General features: G+C 31.0%; 1 protein-coding gene across 3 annotated transcripts in view; it reads left to right on the top strand.

Annotated features, from left to right (window-relative positions):
* Positions 1-24,318, top strand: part of LOC118198943 (heterogeneous nuclear ribonucleoprotein R-like) — a 41,355-nt gene extending 17,037 nt beyond the window's left edge. For 2 of the 3 annotated variants that reach the window (XM_085819582.1, XM_085819583.1), the window contains exons 6-11: positions 11,226-11,361; positions 14,922-15,127; positions 18,707-19,002; positions 19,369-19,442; positions 19,539-19,723; positions 21,386-24,318. In XM_085819582.1, coding sequence (XP_085675708.1) covers positions 11,226-11,361; positions 14,922-15,127; positions 18,707-19,002; positions 19,369-19,442; positions 19,539-19,723; positions 21,386-21,724 — 1,236 coding nt within the window. In that variant the 3' untranslated portion in view covers positions 21,725-24,318. The remainder of the gene's footprint in view (positions 1-11,225; positions 11,362-14,921; positions 15,128-18,706; positions 19,003-19,368; positions 19,443-19,538; positions 19,724-21,385) is intronic. The other variant, XM_085819584.1, reaches the window with a different exon arrangement.
* Positions 24,319-24,684: the final 366 nt, after the last annotated feature.

Here is a 24,684-nt window from a genome sequence, read left to right on the forward strand (position 1 = left end):
CACTTATTAGATAGATATTGATGGTGACACATGTCACACAGCTAATAACTGCAAAAAAATTTGCTTCATGTTTTGATAGATACTTTTGTTTGATGACATCTATTTTGATCTGAAAAGCTGCAGTAAAAGAGAAAATTTTTTCAAAATCTGTGAATCCCTTGCCATTAAAAAACTTAAGCCCTTGGAGAGACCAGACCATAGGTGGGTGTACATTTTATGTGTTTTAGAAAGAATCAAAGATCTGTGGTATGCTCTTATTGCATTTTATTTTCACTACTTGGATAAAACTGATAAAGGGGATTATTTTTCTTATTTTGAAACTGTATACAATAAAAGAAATATTTCTGCAGCTCAGAAAAAAATTGTTGAAGGTGTGTATTCTTGCTTGCATTCCCAACAACTCACAAAGGATGCTTTAGCTCGGAAAAAAAAAATACTAAATGGGTTATTTGTTATGCAAAACAAAACTTTATTGCATATGGCATTATATTCAGCAGTATTACCAGAGTTCAACACATATATTAAATTATTTGAAACAAAAAAACCAATGCTTTATTCAATACATTCTAGTATTTATAAATTGATGGCAAAATTTTTCTCTTTTTTTTTATGAAGCCAGAAAATATAAAGTGCACTGCACATCTTATAGTGATTTATTAAAGGTTGATGTCACAAATCCAGAATTCCATCTACCTAGCAAAGTAATATTTACTAGTGCAGAAGCTTCCACTCTCCTGAAGAAATTATCAAAAAATCATCCAATAGCAAAAGAATTCCAAATTTCTCTGATGAAAGCTTATACTAATACAGCACAGCATATGAGACAGAATTTACCCCTTAAAAATTCATATCTAATTAGTTTTACAGCATTAGATCCAGAGCTAAGAGGTAAAACTAGTACATTATTAGCTTTTGAAAAATTATCGTCTTTTATGTGTCATATTTTTAGTGATAATGAAAAGTCAAAAGTAGAAGCTGAAATAAGGTTATACCAGAGTGATATTGATATCACCAAAGAAATGCTCTACACATCTGATGAAAGTGGAAATCAAGTGTACAATTGATAAATATTAGTCTAAAGTTTTTAATTTAAAAGATGATTTCACAAATGATTATAAGTATCCTACATTGGCTCTGCTTCCATGGCCCATTAGTGGAAAATGCATTCAACTTAATGGATACACTTGTCACTGACTATAGAACCTCTCTTAAGATTGATTCCCTAGATGCAGTGCAGACTATTAAATATGATTTAATGGCTTCTAAAGAAACCTCATGTGAAAAATATGGCTCAAAAAATCCAATGACTGATCCAATTCACAAAGATCTCTTACTGAATATGAACAGAAGTTGGAAAACATATCAAGAGGACTTAAAAACATGTATTTCAGATGAGTCACCTATAAAAGTCTCTGAAAAACCTCCTACATTAGCAGAAAAGCAAACTGCTTCTACCTCTGCATGTGCAGTTCTCGAGGAAATTTCTTCATTTGTAAATGAGGAAAATAAAAGTCAACCTTCCTGCAATTATGAAGTTCACCACAAAAGAAAGACAAGCCCACAAACATCAGAAAATAAAAAAAGAAGCAGAAATTAGATAATTTTTTTTAAAGAATTAATTCAGGTAATTTAAAATATTTACATAAAATGTAGTAGTTTATATGTTTGAAAATTTATGGTTATTAATTTTGCAAAAAAAGTATTTCATTGAACTATTATAATTAGGTCATTCAATACTTCATAATTGTAATTTTTCATTTCTCTCACTCCCCCCTTCTCAAAACTCCAAAATGTCGGTAGTAAGTCCGTAAAAGTTTCAGGGTATTTTTTGGGGTCCCACAAACACCCCTGCTTTATTATGGAGACACCTAATAGGTGGGGTCGATTGCCTTTGCCTCCTATGAAGGCGTGTACAGTTAAAGCCATGCATTCATTCTCAGGGATTAGAACCCGGGCCCTTCACAGTCATTTTCCCTAACCACTATGCTGTCTTCCTCCCCCTCCAAAAATGGCGGGAACAAATCATCACGGGCATTGACCACTACTAAAGCCTGAAGATATGGTCACGTTATTGTGGAGGCACCGAATAGGTGGAACCGCCTTTTCCTCCTATGTAAACTAGTTCACTGGCTCTACATTTACAATCGTGCATTCTCTGGTATTCAAACCCTGGTCCTTTAGAATCTACTAATTTGCAGTCGTTTCCCCCAACCACAGTTTTTTTTTTTTTTTTAAACATATTAGATATTGATAATAAATGCCAGGTCTTCTATAAAATATTTAGGAATCAGTTTTAAGAAAGTCCTTATATTTATAGTTTAGCACCAAACGCTTGATGCTCCTAGGCATTCATAAACTACTTACTGCCCATTGTAATTTAAACATACGGCTGATTTTCAATATTTCAAAGCTTAGAGCATTACTAATCTCATTTCATCATTGCTAATTTTGAGCATATAAGTAAAGAAATATTTTTAAATGATTAATTTCTCTTACTGAATCTTCAAATGCTAAACGTGATGGCATGTGCAGAGCCAAAGTACAGTGTTAGAAAATTTTCTTAGGAGTTTGATTATATTTCCCAGTTTTCTTCCTAACATTATCTTAATTCCCATTCAAAAATAATAATAATAAATGGCATTCCACATAGTTTTGAGGAAATATACTTTAATTTTTTAAACCATTAATTATGCGAGCTGGTATACGTTCACTGATAGGAACTCAACAAAAGGAACAATAGACACACAAATCTTTAAAAAAGAGCTAGTAATTTATAATTCACCACTGCTTGTAACCCAAATTTGTTTTGCACGTGGGTCCTTTTGTTGGGGAAGAAGGGTATAGATAATGTAAAAGCGCTAAATTAGCTTCATATCTCCAAAATCTGCATTAAATATTTGTCTAGGCTAATATCTTGTACACTTAATTGAATTTCATTTTTATTTTACCCTTTTTCTTTCTAGAAAATGCTTAACTAATTAAAAATTGGTTACTTTTAAGAAATTAACATTGTTTTAACAGTGAATACTGAGATATAACTAAAAAATTAAGATGAGCTGGAATGACATGCATTGAAATGGAGTACAAATAAAATCCTAAAATGATGTTGATTTATTTGTGTGCAGTGAACTGTTATTAGCAAGAAAAGTTTTCTTTTTGCTATCTGAATAACACTATATAATTGTAAATATGCTGTTTCCTCCTTCCTCGTTGATGGTAATTAATTTGCCCACCTTTACTATATCTAGTAATTTGCCACCAACATTCTGAAGTTGGAAATTTTCATAATCGCAGCTGTACGAAGAACACATTTATAGGTTTAACAGATGTTTTAATAAAAATAGTTAATTTCACTTAATAGTGCCTTTTTATACATCCCTGTGCTATATTGGTGTAAGGTTAAGTCACTAAAAGTGCATGTAAAGAGAAATAGATGAAATGTGTAGATTTGTGATTTTAGCATTGTATCAGGCAGTGTTGCTAGAAATATCGGTTGAAGCAGCAAGAGAAGAATAGAAACGTTACAAAAAGTAGCACGTGATTTTGTGATGACATCCATTTGTAAGTTCACGTGACCTCTGATGTCATCACAAATTCTGCCTCTAAGGGGTCCATTGGTTATGGATTGAAATTAAATTCTTGGTTGCGTACAAGTGTGACGAAAATCTCAGTACAATTTGCAAATTTTTCATTGCCTCCATTTATTCCTTTAATTCTCAGTTAATTTAGACTGTTATTCTGTTGTTAATGTATTATTTATATTAGTAGGATAGTAATTATAGAACAAACATAATGAAGGTACTCTTGGACACTTATCTGTATTCAAACAATATTTTTTGTTTGTGCTTTAAAGAAATACTGTACATCATTAAATCAATTTTATGTTCCCTCAGTTCACATTTTTATAACCTGCAATGAAGTTTTGATTTGTTTGTTTCTATTCTTTCTGTCCAGTTCTCAAACGTGGACGTTTTAAGCCAAGCCTTTGAAGAGGTGCTGATGAAATTTATTCATGTTGCTTATAATTCATACTTAAAACAGCAGCTGTGGTCTGATTTAAAACATTGGAATCTTATTTATATATTAACAGAATATTAAGCAAAAGATATTTGTGAAACACATGAAAATAAGTTACCCGTGTTAGTAATTGAGTGTCTGTGCTGGGGTGTGATTGCATATTTGCCATTTACCAGTTTATGCTTAAACCTAAATCATTACTTTTTCTTATAAATTAATTTTAATATATTATATTAACATATACTAATTTTAAATAGCAAAAAGTATTACAATGAAATGATGAAGTAGCAGAAAAATCCCAAATTTACATAATTATAAATTTTAATAGCACACATTTGTGAAAAGTAGCAAATTGATGAAAAATTGCACGATCTGGCAACACTGACACAAGTTATATGCAATTTTTAGTGAAAGCAGTCAGCAAAGGTTGAACTTAATTATGTAAAATGTATTATGCATATCTGTGATGCCTGTAGTATTGTAATATGTGTATATAAAGTCTTGGGTAATAATACCTGATGCTAAACTATACAAAGCTTCTTATCATCATTTCCATTTACTTATTTTATTCAAAATTTCTTTTATTTATTAGTATGCTTTTTTTATAAAATAAGTATTTTTTGTTTTAAACTCCAAAACATGTAATATTTTAAGTCAGAGCAACATTTAGTTTAGTTTCATAGTGGAATTGTTGCAAAAATGGATAAAGGCATGAAGAAAGCGACAGAGAGGTGATTTGTTTCTCTAATCATTCCGAAATCTGTTTATCAATTTCACGCTGCTCTGCCGGGGGGGACGTCGCGGCGCGCAATGAACTGGAGGTTGATCTGTCAGCACTATCCTCATCTTCAGGGCAGATGTTTTTATTTTATTCGGCTTAGAATTCCTTACTAAATGTAGTGTTTCATCTTGATTTACTCCGATATGATTTAAATGGTTTAAATCAATTTCCTCGTCATTATAAATATCACGAATACACATCAAATAGTTTTCTGGTTGCAATTTTCTAATTTCGACTATGTGTAATGTATGCTTTACGCATGTGCGTGTTGAAAGAAATGTTTAATAAAGTAAACAAATAAATATTAAGCTTTTTTATATAAATTTTAGTACCCTTTAGATCACAAATGCTCTTTATTTCATAAATTACGATTTCATATTTTTAGTTGTATAATTTCTGCATGCCATCATACCAGATTTTAACTGATGATCTATAATCCGAAATCGCCGAAGTCCCGACGTGTCCAGATTAAAGACTTTTGACTGTATATGTAAGAGATTATGCAGTGGTTAGTAAGAATTATCCTTTTAACACTTCTGCGGTTGTGAGAGTATGCAAATCGTTTTTCTCAAACACGTGCGATATCTGTCAGTTGTACATTTAATGCAAGCTCATTCATTTGTACCATAGCTCATTGTTTACCATCAAATGGTTCAAATATTAGTAGGATAGTAGTTTTATTGGTGGGAAAAAAGGCAAAATTCGGTACTTTTTCGTTTCGCTGGTGCAAATCTCGCCAAGCAGACTGACTTTATTGGCGACAACGTATAGTATACACATAAAAAAATATTTAAAAATGTTAGTTCTAAGAATTTTTTATTTTAAAGGCATAAACATTTTAAAATTTTGTAAAAAGCCAATAAATAAAGGCAATAAATTTATAAAAAGACATTAATTTAAGAATTTACTATGCTGTCATGGTTCAACATCCTGATTCGCTGGTTCATATCACGTGACCCCAAGTGATCTCATCTCACGTAAACTATGCTACAAAAATCTAATTCTCTCCATAATTATCTACATTAATTTCAAGTTAAATCTTAATTTGAAATGCATGCTTAAACGCAAGAATTATTTCAAATTGTTCAAATAGCTTACTCAGAAATTATGTTAACTGCAGTGCTTTACTTCGCTAGTGCATTCTCATTAGAATTGATGAATTTAACCATTGACTTTGCCTTTCCTGTATTTTCTGGTGAGCGGTGTGATTGCATCCTTGTCTTAATTACCGCAAATGGCCTTAGGGCATAAAATTGAACTACCTGGTAAAAATTCTATGTAATTGTATGCCAGTATTGACAGAAACAATCTGATAAGAAATGGCTGTGACTTGTGTTGGAAATGAGGCGTAAAAGGTTACTATCAAGGATATTCTGTTTGGCATAAGTTGTACCATTATTGGCGACTTTATTGTCTGAGCCGGCAAAACGGGAAAGTACCCAAAATTCATAGAAATGTGCAGATATATTTAAAAAGGAGAAAGAGGAAGGAAAGGTTTTAGTATTAAGATTTTGAAATAAGTTTTGAAAAGCAACTTTATCAGGCTTTGGGAAAAGATATCTTCTAGAGCAGTGGTGTGCAAACTGGGGGTCGCCAGAAGTTTTTTTGGGGTCCCCAAATTTTTATGAAATGCATTATGCCTGCATGTTGCATACCATACAGTGTACATGTAAAGAGTGAAGCGCCGTCCCTCACTGTTTAATTGCAATTTCATGCTGTCTGCTCTATCTTTGACCGTAATGCGTAATATATGTAAAGTGTGAAGACGGTAGATAGCGCCCTCTTCGCGAAAATTCACCAGTTTTACTGAAAAGCGCCTATTTGACTAGACGTTAACCTCAGGGAAAGGGGAAAAATTCGCTTCCGTGATCAGCCAATCAGATGGCGAGGTACGCGGTGTATCTGATAGTCAGAGTGAAGACGTGAAGTTTTCGCATGAAGTTGTAGCATGTAGCAGTTGGCCTGCAATTGTTTTAGTTTATCCTCGAGTTTTATCATGTGGCGTTGTGTAATTATGATTTTTATATTTTTATCGGGCTTTGCTACTCTTTGTTATCAGGTATGTACTATCATTAGAGAATGATATCTGTTAATTTTATTGAATTTCTCGAAAAAAATGATAAAATTTTATATATTATTTGTTTTAGTTTAAATAATTTCAACCCCTATCTTCATAATGGATAAATGGGTAATACGTACACCAGGTACATCTTCAGCTAACAAACAAACGAACAAATACTGATGAGGAGTCGCAAAATACTGAACTAAATGCCCGAGCTAAAAACATAAGAAAATACAGTGAGGAATTTATTAAGTATGGTTTTACATTTTGTGTTGTTGATGATGAAAAACGCCCGATATGTGTCATTTGCAACGAAAAATTAGCAAATGAGAGCATGAAACCAGCTAAATTGAAAAGGCACCTGGAAACTAAACATAAAGAACTTCAAAATAAACACGCCGATTTTTTTTCAAAGACGAGCTGAAATCTGAAAATTCAAAGTGCACATTTAAAGAAATTTACAACAATACCTCAGAAAGCATTACGAGCTTCTTTAGAAGTTTCTTATCTAATAGGAAAAACAATGAAACCCCATACAATTGGAGAATCCCTTACCCTTCCTGCAGCAAGTAAGATGGCATAATGCATGGCGATAAATATGGAAATGAACTAAAAACAATACCATTATCAAGAGATACCGAGTCTCTGCGGATTCCGAAATGTCACGAAATATCGAGTCAGAAGTCATAAAACGCATACAAAATTCATCTGTATTTGCTTTACAACTGGACGAGAGTAAAGCAACCGATATTACTAAAATGGCACAACTAATTATTTACGTTAAGTTTATTTTCAATGAAGATGTAACAGAAACGTTTTTATGTTGCAAAAGTTTGGGAGAAAAAACAACTGGAGAAATAATATTCGAAGTAATAAATGAATATTTTGAAACTAAGTCCCTTATCTGGGCAAACTATGTTGCGGTTTGTACTGATGGTGCTGCAGCATTAACAGGTTCGAATAAAGGGCTCAGAGCTTAATTCAGAAGGTGGCGCCTCGTATGGTATTTAATCACTGTATGATTCATCGGCAAGCTCTTGTTGCAAACGATATGGATGAAGAGTTGCACAACATATTACAAGACGTTGTTAGTTCAATTAACTACATTAAATGCAACATCCACAACAGCCGTCTCTTTTCAATACTTTGCAATGAGATGGGCTCAACGTATGAGAGATTACTGTTACACACCAAAGTCAGATGGCTTTCACGTGGGAAAATACTACGACGGATGTTTGATTTGAGAAATGAAGTGTACATGATTTTAATCGAAAAGAAACATAGATTGGCAAGTTATTATATCAATGAAGTTTGGCTAGGGAAGCTGACCTATTCAGTTGATATTTTCGAAACACTTAAGGACTTAAATTTGAGCTTGCAGGGTGAGAGTTGAACTACCATAACATCAGCCAGTAAAATTCAAGCTTTTAAGTATAAGCTTAGTCTCTCGCAAGCTGAACTGAATAAAAACAACACCGACGTGTTCCCTTGCTTTAACGATTTTATCAAGGGAAATAATATAGATATATTTACATTTAAAAACATCAAAAACATCATTTCCAATCACATTGAAAGTTAAAGGAAAATTTTTCGAAGATTCGAGGATTTTCCTGAAAACGATTTTGGTTGGATTCGTGATCCATTTTCCTTTGACATATGCAGTTCGACTCTTCAAATTATTGAGAAAGAGCAATTGATAGATCTAATTAGTGATTAAACTCTTCGAAATCAATTTAAGACGCAGCCTTGCCGAAAATTTTGGCTATCCGTGGAAAAACAATATCCCGTTTTATGCAAGAATGCCATCAGAGTGTTAATACAATTTGCATCAACGTATTTATGTGAAACTGGATTTAGCAAACTAGTTTCAATAAAAACTAAATACCGCTCGTGTTTAAACCCTGAAGATGATATGCGAATTGCAATTAGCAACATACATCCAAACATGGATGAGATAATTAGAAACTTCCAGCCACATACATCTCATTAAAGGGCAATTTACTGAATTTTGTGTTATACAAAGATTATTTTCTTAAAATTATAAATAAAATTAATATGAGTCAGATATGATGATGTTTTTATTCGATGAAACGAAAGAAATGCGCGAAATATACATCGTATTTGTGAACATTTATCACTAGGGGTCGCCAAAAATTTTCTCTCTACAAAAGGGGTCGCAGTCGAAAAAAAGTTTGCGCACCACTGTTCTAGAGGATAAGGCCAAAGATTCTGGGTTTGTTATTTTACCTGGCCCATTTGTGTTGATAATCTGTACTGATAAACCTTATTAAATTTTAACTTCACCTCAGCTGAATAAATTTCAGAAACCATCCTAAAGTTGTCTATTTTTATCACACAATTTGCAAGAAAATTTTAGAAGGTATTTCCTCCCACCTTCATGGTGTCGTGGTCTGCATGCTGGGCGCGTATTCCAGAGGTTCGCAGTAACATTTTTCTAACTCTTGAGTCCTGTATAGAAGCAGGGAAAGTAAATTAAAATTAATAATATGGAAATGGGATGTCTTTACCATATATGTGCAAATCAGGCGGGTTGTGTACATGAAGTAAGAGCAGACCTGTTAAGAGTCCTTTTAGGCAAACATAAAAAATCTCAACCCTTTCAGATTTTATTATTTCTTCTATTATTAAGTAATGATTAGAGTTTTCATACCTGATTAGTATAGAGATATGCACTTAATACATTTTGTCTTTTTATTATATGGATTGTGTTCTTTAGAACATTGTATCTGAGAATGATAAAAGTATATTTAAAAATACCACAGTACTACTTTTTGTTTTATTTTTTGTGCCCATTTATAGCTATTTCCTGGTACCTAATAAACACTGAGATTTATGCTTTAATGTATTATTGTCATAAATATTTTCATCTCTTCTAGTAAAATGTCACAGATAAGCTGTTCTGGATTCATATTGTATGTGAATAGAATGTTTGATTTAATTTTTTTTCATTTGCAAATATGTGTTGCAGTATTTGATTTATTATTTAGTTTTTTCATTTGGAAAATTTAATATGTGTTGCAACTTTTTTTTTTTTTTTTTTTTTTTTTTTTTGTCAACTAATTGAGAGAATTCGAAATGTTTGTTCTTTTTATTTTAGAATATTGAAATATAAATGTAAATTATTGACATGAATACTGCTGATATATTAAGATCTTATTGTGATGTGATCGGCTGTACTCTTTTAAGTATAATGACATATTAAAAAGCCCTGACTACTGTTCCATTCAGCGTAATTTTCCATGGATTCCTAAAGAATTATTATAAAACAATCTGTATTTTGTGCATTTTTATTTTTGTCTTTAAATTACCATATTAAATATTTAAAAAAAGATGTACATACATTTACTGTTTCCATCAATCTTTGGTATGGTGGACCAGTTTGATTTAGAAAAACATCAGCAGCATGGTAGCTTGTAGAATTATCTACTCAGCTGCTCTGTTACTTCATACTAATTAAGATTCATTGTATTTAATTTAGCTTGTGTATTCTATTTTACTTTTGAAAACAAGTATTTTGAATGAATGAAGTTGTATATTTTTGAAAGAAATTCAAACTAAAATGTGTACATTAAAATAAACAAGATATGTATTCTAGATGAAATTTATGTATTATGTAGGAATTTATCAAATTGATTTAATGTCTTGATTTATTGCATTGTGAATCAAACAGATTTAATAAAAATTAATTTGTTATTAATTTGGAAAGCATTTCAGTATCTAACTTTTTGTATTATGATTAAATGAATCTTTTTATTCAAATTTTAAATAATTTTGTTGAAGTATAACACAACTATTTTGTGTATACTTCAAAAAAAATATTTTTTTTAAGTACAATATTATGCACAATTATTTTGCTGTGTAAATTGATCTTGCGTGTAAACTGTTTTGCTTTAGTGTTTTTTAATAAGATTTATTAAGTTTATGACAACTAGTATATTCATGTGTGGAATTTTTTGTGATATTTTTTAAAGTAAAATTTTAACATTTTCTTTAATATAAGGAAGATTCATGAATTTGAGAAAAAAATGTGAAAATAAATTAGTAATCCAAGGTTGCAAAAATGCAAGATTTTGTTGTCACTGTTATTTTAGTTTTTATTCCAAAACTATTTAAATGTACATAGCTTTTGCACATAGCTAAAGTATGGTCTCCTCTTTTATTATAAATCACTTTAAAATACTTTTCTAAATATAGTTTTGCTCTTGCTGATGTCTTTCTGAATTCATTTATGGAACTGAACATAAATTTCTTTAAAAAAAATTTTGAAATTCAAAATTAGTTCCATTGATCTTTCGGCATGTTTCATTATCAAAATTTTGGCAAGATTTTGGTTTTTACTTTCAGCTGGATAATTATGAAATCAAAAGTGGCAAGAATCTGAAAGTCAATGTATCAGTTCCAAATCTTCGGCTTTTTGTCGGTAACATCCCAAAGAGCAAGAGCAAAGAGGAGATTTTTGAAGAATTTGGTAAATTAACAGGTATGAAAAATTAATTTTGATAGGTAAATTTCTAATTTTTAATAAATTGGGAAAAAAACTGGTCAAAATTTCTGTCTTGGCCTTGTTTAGTTTCCAGTAAATATCTTGTCAAAATTATTTTATATTTAAATTTTACAATAATAATTAGACAACTGGGTGTACTTTAATCTTCTAGCTTGCTTAAATGTTTGTACTTTCAGTTTTGATTGCAATTTTATTTCACCTCAGTTATGTGAAATATAAAAATTTCATATATGTATTTAAGTTTCAGGGCAAATTTATGATAAATAGTGGTGAGTGTCTTCTAAGGAAACCAGTATTGTATTAAAAAGTGGGGAAAATTAAAGCATATAAATTTAGTAAATAGATGTTAGAATTCTCTCTATTTGAATCTAACAAATTAAATTCTTTTTTCCCTTTACTAATGGGCTTGGATTAAGAGCAATCATCCCAAGGCCTAATATTAGTATTTCTCTTAATTTCGTTTCTCTGTTAGAAATGGCATTCTGTATAAGATTACAAACTGATCTACATGAGCAACTTTCATAAAAGTTTTATCATTTTATGAAAGTTGCCCCCTATTTTTTATATATAGCATGATTTTCATGTGTTCCATAGCTGCCAACTGTATTCAGCTTTCACTGGTGAAAGTGTTTTCCAGCAATAAAATTAGATTTTAGAAATAAAATTTGCACCGATATATTATTGAATTAATGAAGCTTAAATTGTGTAAATTTCATCCCTCTATTCCTAGTGGTATTTAGCATACTTTTTCATATTAAATTTTTAATCATTTATAGCAGGTGACAAAAAGTATCTTGTAAAAAAAACTTCCGTTCCACATTCATAATTTGTTCCAGTGCAAAAGCATAAGAAAATTGCAAAATGAAGTTAGCCAAAGAAAATAAAATTAAGGCTATGTAATTAAATATTAATGTACCTTACTCCACAATCATATTATAAGTAATTAAATAACCTAAATAATGTGTTATAGTGCGACTTTAAATGAATTTTGAGCTCTTTTAAAATAGTACCACCGTATAGCAAGAAAGCCTTCCAGAAACACTTGGCTTTTCATATTTTAAGGTTGGCAGCTATAGTGGCTGTACCTTTATGCCATGGAAACCTTATGAAGGTTTTTGTTTTTCAAATGATGATTAGCATATATATATATATAGGTCCTTGAAATATTTATGATAGGGCATAATTATAAAACAATGTCTGAATTATCAACAGTGTTAGAAAATTCAAATGTGATCTCCTTCTAACCACATTTTTTTCTGAGAAAGCTAAATGCACAAAAGAACAGCGATATTGTCCCAAAATTTCGAGTTTTAACGATATTTTTGTTATACTAAAGTTTGCCTCCATTACAAATATCATCTGTACAAACAGTTTGCTTTGTCGTGTTTTGGAATTTGAAAGAAAGAAATGCTCTTTTAGAACACCATGTTATGATATTTGTAAAAAAAAATATCGTTGTCACTAAGTACAAGGTATCTGAAATGGAACTTATGATGTTACCAGGATTAGAACCATCATTTACTTCTAGTTCTGTTGCAAAAAGTTAGCTACAGAATGTCACCAAATCATGTGTATAGCTTTAGGTACTAATGTTGTGTCATATGACGCTGTGAAGGATTGGTATGGAAAGAACGAGGACTATGACATTCAAGAAGCAGAGCACTCTGGCTAGTCTACTAATGTTGATGAGGCCCGCCTGCTAGAACTTGTATAAGATCAGTGTGCAACCAGTCGAGAGCTGCCTAAGGAGTTAGACATTGGTGCCATGTCCATTAGTTGTGCTATGCATCGCATGAAGTTGACATACAAGTTCAATCGCAGGGTGCCACATGAGCTGATTGAAGCAGATAAAGACAGACGTATTCGGACCTGCACTAATATGCTCAAATATCAACGCAAGGACAAAATTCTGGACTGGATTGTCACTTGTGATGAAAAGTGGATTTGCTTCAAGAACACAGGCTAGTCCTTACATACTTTTGCTATAGAGAGGTGTTTAATTTAAAAACTATTGATATTAATGTTATTAGAACCTCTTCTGTTAACAGAATTAACTAATCATAATCAATTTTATCTAACTTTTCATCTTTTTTTAAAGTAAGATATTTTAATTACATCAAATAATGTGCTGTGAAAAGTAATTTAACTGCATTATAAATTATTTTTTTAACATTAACTTTGTTACTCTATGTTATAAAGAGTAAAATTTGTTCAACTGTTAATTTGTGCATCTACATGATTTCTGTTTTTCCAGAACAAGCAGTCGTAAATGTGCCCCGGAACAGCATATATGAAGAAATACTATTAAGTTACTGTAGGAAATATGTTAATTTTTAAAAAATTTTTCTAATGGATGTGATGTTTAATGCCGTATATTTTATTTCAAAAATGATTAAACAATCTGCCTCTCTTAGAAACATTTTAAAACTGTTCCAAAATTTCACTTTTGTGTGTGTGGTTGTGGTATTGCATATTGAATCAGTTTTCAGTTACTTTTTAATCTTGCTTTTTTATCAGTCGTATGTAAATAGTGTGAGCTTGATAGTCTTTTGTAGTTTATTCAATCAAATAGATCTATCAATATATCAAATTTATCTATAAGAGTAATTTTAATATAAATTTTCTCTTCGTGTTTGATATTTTATTTCAATTAGTAGATCTGAAACTAAAGTTGTTGAAAAAGTCTTGCAGTTCTTGTAATTCAGGGTCAAAATGTCTTTTAGAGCATTGTGTGTCTGTGTGAGTACCTGCACATATACACAGAGTGTAATGAAACTTGTGGGTGCAACTTTAAGCGGTGATAGAATGTGGCGAAAGTAATTTTCACAATTCATTGCATAAAAGTGTGAACATAATAAGTGCAGAGAATATGGAAAATGAAAGGCCATTATAATCAGAGATGTTTATAATAATTGCTCAAATGAATATCACTAACTGTTGTATATTTACTGCATATGGCTAAGTGATTGGCATACACTGTGGAAAATGCCTTGCCCGAAGTAGCACTGTTACTGCAGAAATATGCAATATACATATTTCTCCATTAGTAGTGCTAGTTCTAATGACAAGCTTTTCCTGTGTTTTTCCTTTTACATTCCAGCACACATTGTATTATAAAATGCTACTTTTTCTGTGTTGTATCAGTCATTTGGGTTGTGACTTCTTATTGCTATTACATCCTGTGTGTGTACACAAGTAAATAATGTATGCATTCCCTCCTTTTTGTAACACATTAAGGACCATAAAAAGATTGTAAGCAAATATCACCAAAATGTAGACCCAGCAAGTTTTAATTTACAGATGCATAGTTGTAATAACATGTGACTATCAGATATTTAAAAGTCCTAGGAGAATTTTCTTACTATTGCCCCCTCTTTGCTAATTTTAAATTTAGAATGAATATATCTTCCTTTTCCTCCTTAACTCCTTGTCAATGTTTTTTATTATTATTATGTTCATGGGCTTGTATGTATTAATGTTCAGTTTAATACATTTCTTCAAGTGGCATTCCAAACAGTTTGATTTTTATTTTTTAGCTGGACTCACAGAAGTAATAATATACAGCTCTCCAGATGACAAAAGAAAAAACAGAGGCTTTTGTTTCTTGGAATATGAATCTCATAAAGCAGCTTCTTTAGCCAAAAGAAAACTGGGCACAGGTCGAATCAAAGTTTGGGGCTGTGATATCATTGTTGATTGGGCCGATCCCCAAGAAGAGCCAGATGAAGAAACAATGTCAAAGGTAAGGTAAATTAATTATAAGTTTCGGGAAATCTATTATTTTACAGAGCACTGAAAATTCTCAGGTTGATGAAGACTTTGTTTATTTAAAATCATTTTTAACTGATCAAGTGTGCAACATACACTGCCCTCCAAAAGTTAAGGAACAGTATATTTTCCTAAGCTCACCGTTAAAAAAATGTCGGTAACATTTAAATTAGCCGTTTTTATGCATGATAGTAATGAAGTTTAAAAAAATATGTGTAAAAACAATAGCTAGCATTTCTATTGAACAAGGATTAACCAATGTCTGGTCATTGCTTCCCGTTCCACTGACCATTAATGTAATTGACAGCTTATTATTACACTACCGCCAATTTAATGCAGGTAGGAATGGACACATTCCTTAATAGAACATATTTTCGTAATGTTACCACCATATTTTTCCTTGAAATACTGGAATGTACTGTTTCTGCAAGACTGGATTTCTCTGCCAAGGGTGCAATTTTTTGTTGTATTTCATGTTTGTGTTAAACATTAAAGACATTATATGTAGCATTCATTAAAAAACTGTTTAGGGAACATGTCCTCTCAATTTCTTATTTCTACATTGCTTCATTCTCAAATTATATGCAAAAAATATACTGTTTCTTCACTGTTGGAGGGCAGTATATGTTCTGAATATTTGTTCTGATACTTGTAATCAACCCTCCGAGTGACATGACTGGATTTTAGATTGTCACGAAGAGACCTATGTCATAAGCATGTGATTATGAACACTTCTAAGCAATTGTGGTGAGATTATCAAAAGTGGCATGACCATCTTTAGCCCATTCAGGACCAACATCACGAAGGTATGACTCAACAATTCCACTCTTATCAGCCCAGTGTCGTTTCTAGACGAAGAGCTCAGCTCGATCTCTCCATCTCAGCGCCGTGCTCACGTAACTTCAAAATGGAGGGTTTTTTTTTAGATCAATTTTTAAATGTCAGTAGATAATGCTAAATTGTAATGGTTTTCACATCGGTTAAATCGGTTTTTTTATCTTCGTATATGAGCATCAGTTTCTGTTCTGTGTTTCTGGTTTTAATATATTTATTGGTGTAAACACAATGGGAATCGCTGCTCTTTAAGTTAAAGGGACACCTGCATGTTTGTTTATTTCGTTAGAAATTTTGGGGTTTTTTGGAGGGGGTTGTCTTCATTTTTATTCTTTGCATTTTTAGTTATTAAAATGTGGGGATGTGCATCCAGCTTTTTTTTTTTTTTTTCGCTAGGAGAATGTGGGAAAACGTGTCTAGCTGACTACAGTGGGTGTAACATCGGCAAGCTTCTGTGATGGAAAGGTTCAGACCCAGTTGTTCTTTTTTATATTTATTTTCAAACTTTAACAGTATTATTACAGAAAGCGAAAGACATCAGCTTTCGCGATGCATGATGCATCTTACTTGCTTGTCATATGCTTGACAAAAAAAGCCATCATTGTCCTGTGTGTCAATCCTCGTTTTGAATTATTTCACACACAGCAGAGTTATTGAATTACTTACAGATAATTATTGCTTAATTTTCTTTTACATTTCATACTTCTAAATTTGTCTTCATGTGTGCACATATCATGCATAAAAACATATATTTTCAGCTGCTCTAAATGAGAATGTATTCATGAAGCATTCAAATTTTCAAGCTGAAAACCTTACCAAGGCTTAAAAAATAAAATGCATATATTCTCTTCTTTTCAACCTGTAATATGCTTAGATGCTGTATTCAAATTCCCAGTTTTTTATTTATAGATTGCATGCTAGTTCTTTTCAAAATGTACAGTTTTGGATTTCTTCTTCCCTATAATTATCTTTTTGCTGGTCATTATAATTGAATTTAGCAAACTACAAGAGGGTCCTAAGGGAATATCTTTGTGAAGTAATCTCTTATATGTGTTTTCTTGGATACACTCTGCTGCCACTTGGGGATTAAAATGAGTGAAATATTTGCAATCATTAAAGCAATGCGTTGGAAGCAAAATAATCCAGGTATTAAATGATATTGATATCACAGAATTATAATAAAAAAATATACTTCATTGTTGATGTTTCAGGGCAAGAACCCTTGCCTGTTGGAAATTAAGGATAATGAATTAAAATTATACCACATTCCATTCTTTCACCTAAACACCATTGGCTTGAATAGTCAGATATCAGAATTTGGAAATGAAATTTTAATGTTTTAAAATTTGTAATTCTTTAAATTATTTTATTTTACAAGTATGGTTCAAATGGTATAAACTAAGATTACATTAATTATACCACATTCCATTCTTTCACCTAAACACCATTGGCTTGAATAGTCAGATATCAGAATTTGGAAATAAAATTTTAATGTTTTAAAATTTGTAATTCTTTAAATTATTTTATTTTACAAGTATGGTTCAAATGGTATAAACTAAGATTACATTAATTATACCACATTCCATTCTTTCACCTAAACACCATTGGCTTGAATAGTCAGATATCAGAATTTGGAAATAAAATTTTAATGTTTTAAAATTTGTAATTCTTTAAATTATTTTATTTTACAAGTATGGTTCAAATGGTATAAACTAAGATTACGTTTTGATGAAGTAAGAATTTGTCAGAAGTGTGCTTGTCAAGTATTAAAATATGTCCATAATTTTTATTTTTAATGAACCTGTTGATTCTATATTTATAAAACTTATTTATAGACATCAAGAAATAAATTCATCAAAAAAATTTTAATTACCAAAAAATGACTAATCAAGGCCAACTGTAAAGGGACATCGTTGTTTGCGATTTGAACTTAATACCTTACACATTATCCATCTTTGGCTTATTATCTTCAAACAATGCAGTACTAGTTCCTTCTGATTTCTTTTGATTTACTGAGTTTAAATTTTCTTTACTCTAAAAAAGAAAATCACTAAATCCTAATTATTATTAATTAATATTAGTTTGCTAAATTAACTGCACGTATCTGTGACTATCTAAGCTGTGTTTTGCATTGATGAGACAGATCAGTGGATGATGTGTATGGTTCAAAGTAATAGCATCAAGTTCTATCTGACAGCTTGTGTTTTTATGCGCTAAATTGTATTTCGTGTGTTGAATTGTAGTTATGTATCTGCATCAAGCATGACTAATATTCATTTCTTAGGCCAGATCGTGATTGTTTTGGTGTAAATCGTTTTTAAATCTGTACATGGTTTTTGCTATCACAGAAACTTTAATCATGTCTCCCCATCTCTTCTCATATGATATGTCAGTGGTATAAGAGGACCAAATACTTGTGTGTGCCCAAGCAATAAAGCTGTAAATTGATGTCTTGAAAGTTCATAATCATGCAAGGTTTTGTAATTTTACATTACAGTATACATTTTACTTTCTAAGTTTTGAAGTTGGTAATCTGGGGTTAAATAAGTATCACACATTAGTTTTATTTAGTAAAAAAATATAATGTGCATTATATTTAATTGTTCTGTGATTATGTCAGAATGCTGTCTGGTTCCTGTCATCCCTCACCTATTAAATTTGCCAAAAAATTGTCTTTCTGTTTGCTTTGTCAATCAAGCTCTCCCCTCAATTTTTTTAGGTTAAAGTTTTATATGCACGAAACCTGACAGCAGATCTCACAGAAGAAAAACTTAAGGAAATGTTTGAAGCCTATGGAAAAGTGGATCGAGTGAAAAAAATAAAAGACTATGCCTTTATTCATTTTGCGGAAAGAGATGCTGCTGTTAAAGCTATGGATGAAGTCAATGGGAAGCAGTTCGGAGGTTCTACTGTTGAGGTGTCTTTAGCTAAGCCCCCCTCGGATAAGAAGAAAAAAGAAGAGGTTTTAAGAAATAGAGAAAGGAGAATGATGCAGACTTTAGGCCGGGGTGGAATGTATGTTTTTTATTATATATATTTTATTTATTTATTCTTATATGTTTCTAATTAACATATAAATTAACACATTTGCTGTCTTTTCAAAGATTTAATGTTGGGCTGAGTATCTAGGTTTAGCTATTTCAGTTGAAAATGTATTAGTCTAAGGGGAAAAAAATTAATCTTTACTATATTCAGAATATAATATTTTTAGCGTAACATTTTGTGAAAAGAAAGTTAAGAATTATGTCTAATAAACTTTTTTATCACTTATAAGAGAACGTTAATTTAAAATTATAATTATTCTTAAATTATGTCTATAGATTATTAAATGTATTTTATTTGAGTATGATTTTAGATATTCAGAAGTTTTTAATTTTGTAGGATGGTTGGAATGTTACCTACCCCTCCACGGGGTCGCGGTGGAAGAGTACCTCCAAATGCTCCTAGAAATTTTGGTAATCACAATATACGTCATAAAAATTTAAATGTATTATTTTTCTGAATTTGCAATAATGTCATTTATTTTTACATTTGTTACATCTTTTTTATAGATTATGATTATGACTATTATGGTTATGGAGAATATCCTGCCGGTGGTGGTGGAGGGTATGGTGAACCATATTATGATGATTTCTATGCTCCACCATTTGATGACTATGGATATGATTATGGTTATGCTACTCCACCTCGGCCATATGCATCACGTGTACCTCCACCTCCACCACCCCCAGAAAGAGTATGTTTACAATCTTCTTTTTTACTTTTAATTAAGTTGTCAAGAAATCATTTCAAGGTCTTGTCCTGTTGTGTTAAAACTACATTAGAATTATTTATTTCAAACATTTCTTTATACTTGGTTAAATGAGTGTTAAGTGACGTTTTTCCTTTTTCTTGATACAGGAATAATCACCAATTTAGTCTGTAAAATGGTGCTTAATTATATAATAGTTTGAAACAACGTTGAAAAATCTCCTTAAGTGTTGTGATTATATTATGCTGAGTTATGCAATATGCATAGTTGCAGGCTATCCCAATTTTACTAGAAATCTCTCGATTTTTAAATTAAGGGAAATGTTTCCCAGCAATAAATTAAATTTATTGAATTAAATGAAACTTTAATTGTGCAAATTCTATTCCCCATGTTGTGATTTACAGCAAAATATTTCTTATTAGATTTGATTATTATTAGATCTTGGATGTAGACATTTCTAGAACACCACTCCCCCTCCCCACTCAGAATTTTTTATGTATAAAAGTGTAAGAAAATTACAAAATAGCCAAAGAATGTAAAATATCTAAATAGTAATATATTTTACATAAGAATCACATTATTAATCTTAATAAAAATGAATTCCAAGTCAGTTTAAGCAATAAAATGGCACGCACAAATCCCTTGCAGAAGCTTTCGCTTTTTTCATATGTCAAGGCTGGTAGCTATAATTGCAGTAATGATGCAAGTGTTTTTTTTTTAAATTGCTAATATAATAATAAATAAGGATAGATTTATTATAAATAAATCAGTTTGAGAAATAAATTATGAACTGGATATATGTTTTAAATTTTTTTATCTGTATTTTAATTTTGATTAAAAAGTAAAATTCTGTCATGTTGAAAGCAGTACCTCTGAGAAATGTCGTGGAATGGCGATCTTAACCTCCCTATGTAAATGAGAACTTAGCAGCAAAAGTGAAGAGGTTAAGTCATAAATGTATTTTGCAATTTTTGTAAATTTGATGAGGTGTTTGTTACTGTTTAGTTGGGCAGCTGTTATTAATCTCACATACATTTAAAGATTTGTATGTTATTGCCATATATAAATTTTATTAAAAAATTTATTTAAAGTTTTTCGAGTTAGTAGATTTGGAATTTTACTCTTGTTATTTATACTCCACCTAAAATCTTTTAATTTCCTTTATAAAGCAAATTAAGTGATTTTTAAAAAGGCTATATCAAAATCAGTTCTATCACTGTTTTTCTATATAACCTGATAAATTTTTAAAAACCAGTCTTTTTTTTTTTTTTTTTTACGTATCTTTTTCAATTGTGAGGTGAAATTTGAATCCTTTAATATATCTAATTGTAATTTTTTTAAACTGTGCAAGTTTTTTTCCTTAAAGGGAACTTTTATTTTTTGGATTTTTGCATTATTTGCAGAGTGTTTCTGTAATTTCATTATTGTTGAATTTCAGTAATAAATTAAGTACTCCTTTTTTGAGTTTTGATTATACTTTAATGTGATAATTGCTGAAATCACATGGGACATAATATTGTATGCATGTAAAATACATCCTGTGATTAGATTTTAAAAAGACAGATTTATTGGATGAAATTTTTATTATAACTTAAATTTGTGATAATTTCTATTTGAGTTGACATTCACATTATGTATTCTTAAAAGGTTCCACGAGGAGGAGGAAGAGTTGCCCGATCTGCTCCTCCACGAGCTTCATCTGCGCGTTCTAGGGGAACGACAAATCGTGGTCGTGGTGTCCGAGGAACAGCACGTGGAGCTGCAAAGCCTACGCCGCGTGGTGGTAAACTCAGGGGAAATATGGCTGGTAAGCGTAAGTTTGACAGTGGTCATCAGAACCAGGGGGCCTCCAAGCGCCGCTTCCAGAATAGCCGAGGGGCTATGGGCAACTCCTGGGGTAACCAGCCCATTCCCCAGCAACCACGTGGCGCCTCTGGGGGCGACGTCGAGTGGTACCAGGACTCCTTTGGCCAGCAGTGGGGATAATTATTTTTTGTCAGGACATCTGTGAATTGGTGAACACGTGTTCATCCGATAACTAGTTGTTTATTAACAAAACAGTTTGTGGGCAGAGTGGACTATGGCACACGTGGGAACAGTGCCCTCATAGTTTTAATCAAAGGGAGAAGTTAACTAAAAACAAATCCACATGCTGGCCTGGCCTGTTCCCACACCAGGCCCCCACTCTGCTGGCTTACTGTCACTTTTTACTGTCAGCTATTTAAAATCATACAAGTAGCCATTTTACATTTTTCATTCTGTATGTAACAATGTTATTGTGCATGGATATTTGTCGAAGAAAATTTTCTATGTGTAAAAGTTGTCATGAAATCATTTGGGTGTGCTTGCAATTGTAATGAAGCTGTTAACTTGAATTGTGCACAATTTTTTAGTTATAAATATTTGCTCATCGTCATGCAATTTTTAGATGTGAAATGGTCAGTATGTGTATATGCCACAATGTCATAATTTTCATTGAATTTTTAATGTTGAAACATTTTTCTCATTCCAGTTTTAACTACCCGAGACTCCTAAATTTCTTTGTTCTTACGTCCTTGTCTCACAGTAAAATATTCAGATAGAAATCAGTATTTTACTATACTCACAGTTTTTTAAATATTTTTTTGAGCCAGAATAAGTTTATAGTTTTGTTTCCTCTTAATTTTTATTAGCTTATAAACTGCACTTAAAACTCTTACTGTGCGTGGAGTTGCAAGATGGATACTTTGAGCAGTCAGATTAATGCATAGATATTTATTAATAACTGAAGGTTGTTTATATTAACTGGTAACCCTGTACATAAGGATCACATGGGATACATAAGGATGATCAGTATTTAAAATTTTTTGTTATTCAGTATTTCAGAAATGTATGTCTTCTAAATCAGGTTTCCCCCGTTGCTGTTTTCTGTTGTGTTTCTTCATGATAATAATTTAACCAGCTATTGAAAATGTAAAAATCATCTGTTATAATGTCTTCTGTGCAGTTATTTTTTAAGTGCTGGAGAAATCTTATGTAAAAGCATCATTTTAAACCTGAATATATTTTTTTATTCTGACATACTATCAATAGCAATCATTTTATTTTATTGTGAATGCATTAAAATTTTATAATCTTCAGTATATATATATATACTAGCAAGCTTGATGTTAAAGAGGCCTTTTTTAAAAATAATTGTCATTTAGAAAAATTGGTTATGTAGTTCATAAAAAATGGAAGAAAGTTTATTCTTTGATTTTACTCTTTGTGATATTTATAAATTTTTAGTTTAATGAAAATAAGTGACACTGATAATTTTTAATCACGTATATATATTTTAAAAGTTTAACTTTAATGTACTTGATTAGACATAAAAAAGTATTTTTTTAAGCAATTGTTAATTTGACTAACATTCGTTCATGAAAGAAATTGAGGCATGCTCATTCATTCTTTTCTTGTGATGTTTATGAATTTTAATTAAATTGCAAATAAAATTGTTAAACTTATTGCTGGTTTTCAAAATTATAAGTGTAAATTAAAAATTTGCTCTCTAGAGTCTTAATTTGTATGTAGTCCATTTTGAAACTTTATATTCTTTTTTTAAGAGTTTTTATAAGTTATTTTTAAATCATTAAATGTGACTTTAAAGAAAATTTTGTTTTGTCTAAGTTTTTTAAAATAATAAATTTTAAATAAAAATTTAATGCAAGGATATTTTACTGAAAAATTTCATTTAATATATAAAAATGCAAAAATTGGATATTTTTAGTGAATTAAGGATGTTTGGAATATATTAAAGAGAAAAAAGCATATTAGGTTGTTTTTTTTTTTTTTTTTTTTAATTAAACACACCATTATAATAATTTATACTTTAAAAGCCTTAACACTTTATGTAATAAGTTTCCTAAAGTTGGTGCTCAAAATCCATGCGCAAAATTTAATTTAATCATTTTCTAATTGTGGTAAAACAGAGTTCTCTTGGAAGCTCAGCTGTTACATAGACATGCATTCCCCCTTCTTTCCTGTAGCCTCTGCCATCATTTAATTTCTTGTTGATTTTTTTTCCATGCCTGCTTATGATGATTCTTCTATATCAAGGAGAAAATGTTTACTGTCCTCCCATTTTATACCTATTTTTCTTTATGTTGATCCATTCTGTTCCTTGCAAGTGTGTTTTATTTCACATGCATGCATGTTTTTTCTGCACTTACTGTTTGTTTGTGACATTGCTTCTTCGGTGTTCTCCTGGTTATATTTATTCTTTCAGTTCTCTACCATCTTCTTAAAATGAAGTGTAATTTATTCTTTCCATAAGTGAAAGGCAATGACACACAGGATGGTGCAGAAGATCATGCTGCATCTTTTACTCTAATAATCTAATTATTCTTTCTTTTTTATCATGTATAGTGGATATGTACAACCATATAATGTGACAGATGAGCTAGAAGTGAAACTGCTGGAAGACTGAAATGATCTGTAGTTTTTTACTGTATGACCTTCTGGCAGAACAGCTGAAGTATTTTACTCTTGTCCATAGAAAAAATTGCTGTGATGAAGCTGCCTGCCAGTGACTTTGAATAATAAATGTTCGTTTTTAAGTAGCATGGCATATTTATTAGAGTACTTATACAAATTTTAAAAAATGTAAAGTATGTTGAGTAAAAAAATGAATTCTGATAAATCAGAGCATTTACATTTGCATTCATGATAGCTGAAAGATTTATGTCCTACAATCCTCCTTCCCCCTTTTAAATTTCTAGTGTGTCTTCGTTCATAATTTTGTATGAATGAATTTTATTTACCATTTATTTTTATCAGCTAAAGAAAGTTTCATAAGCAAACATGTAAAGTCAAACCCATTCTTATATTCCTGCATTTTATTATGATTATTGGGAAGTTCCAAAGTTTTTACCATTAAAACTTTGTAATTTTTGCTAGTTGCTTTTAAATTTTCTGCTTTATGCAAT

The sequence above is a fragment of the Stegodyphus dumicola genome, chromosome 6, assembly GCF_044657685.1.
Source record: "Stegodyphus dumicola isolate Sdum_Otavi_A_Nest chromosome 6, ASM4465768v1".
Taxonomy (NCBI): Eukaryota; Metazoa; Arthropoda; class Arachnida; order Araneae; family Eresidae; genus Stegodyphus; species Stegodyphus dumicola.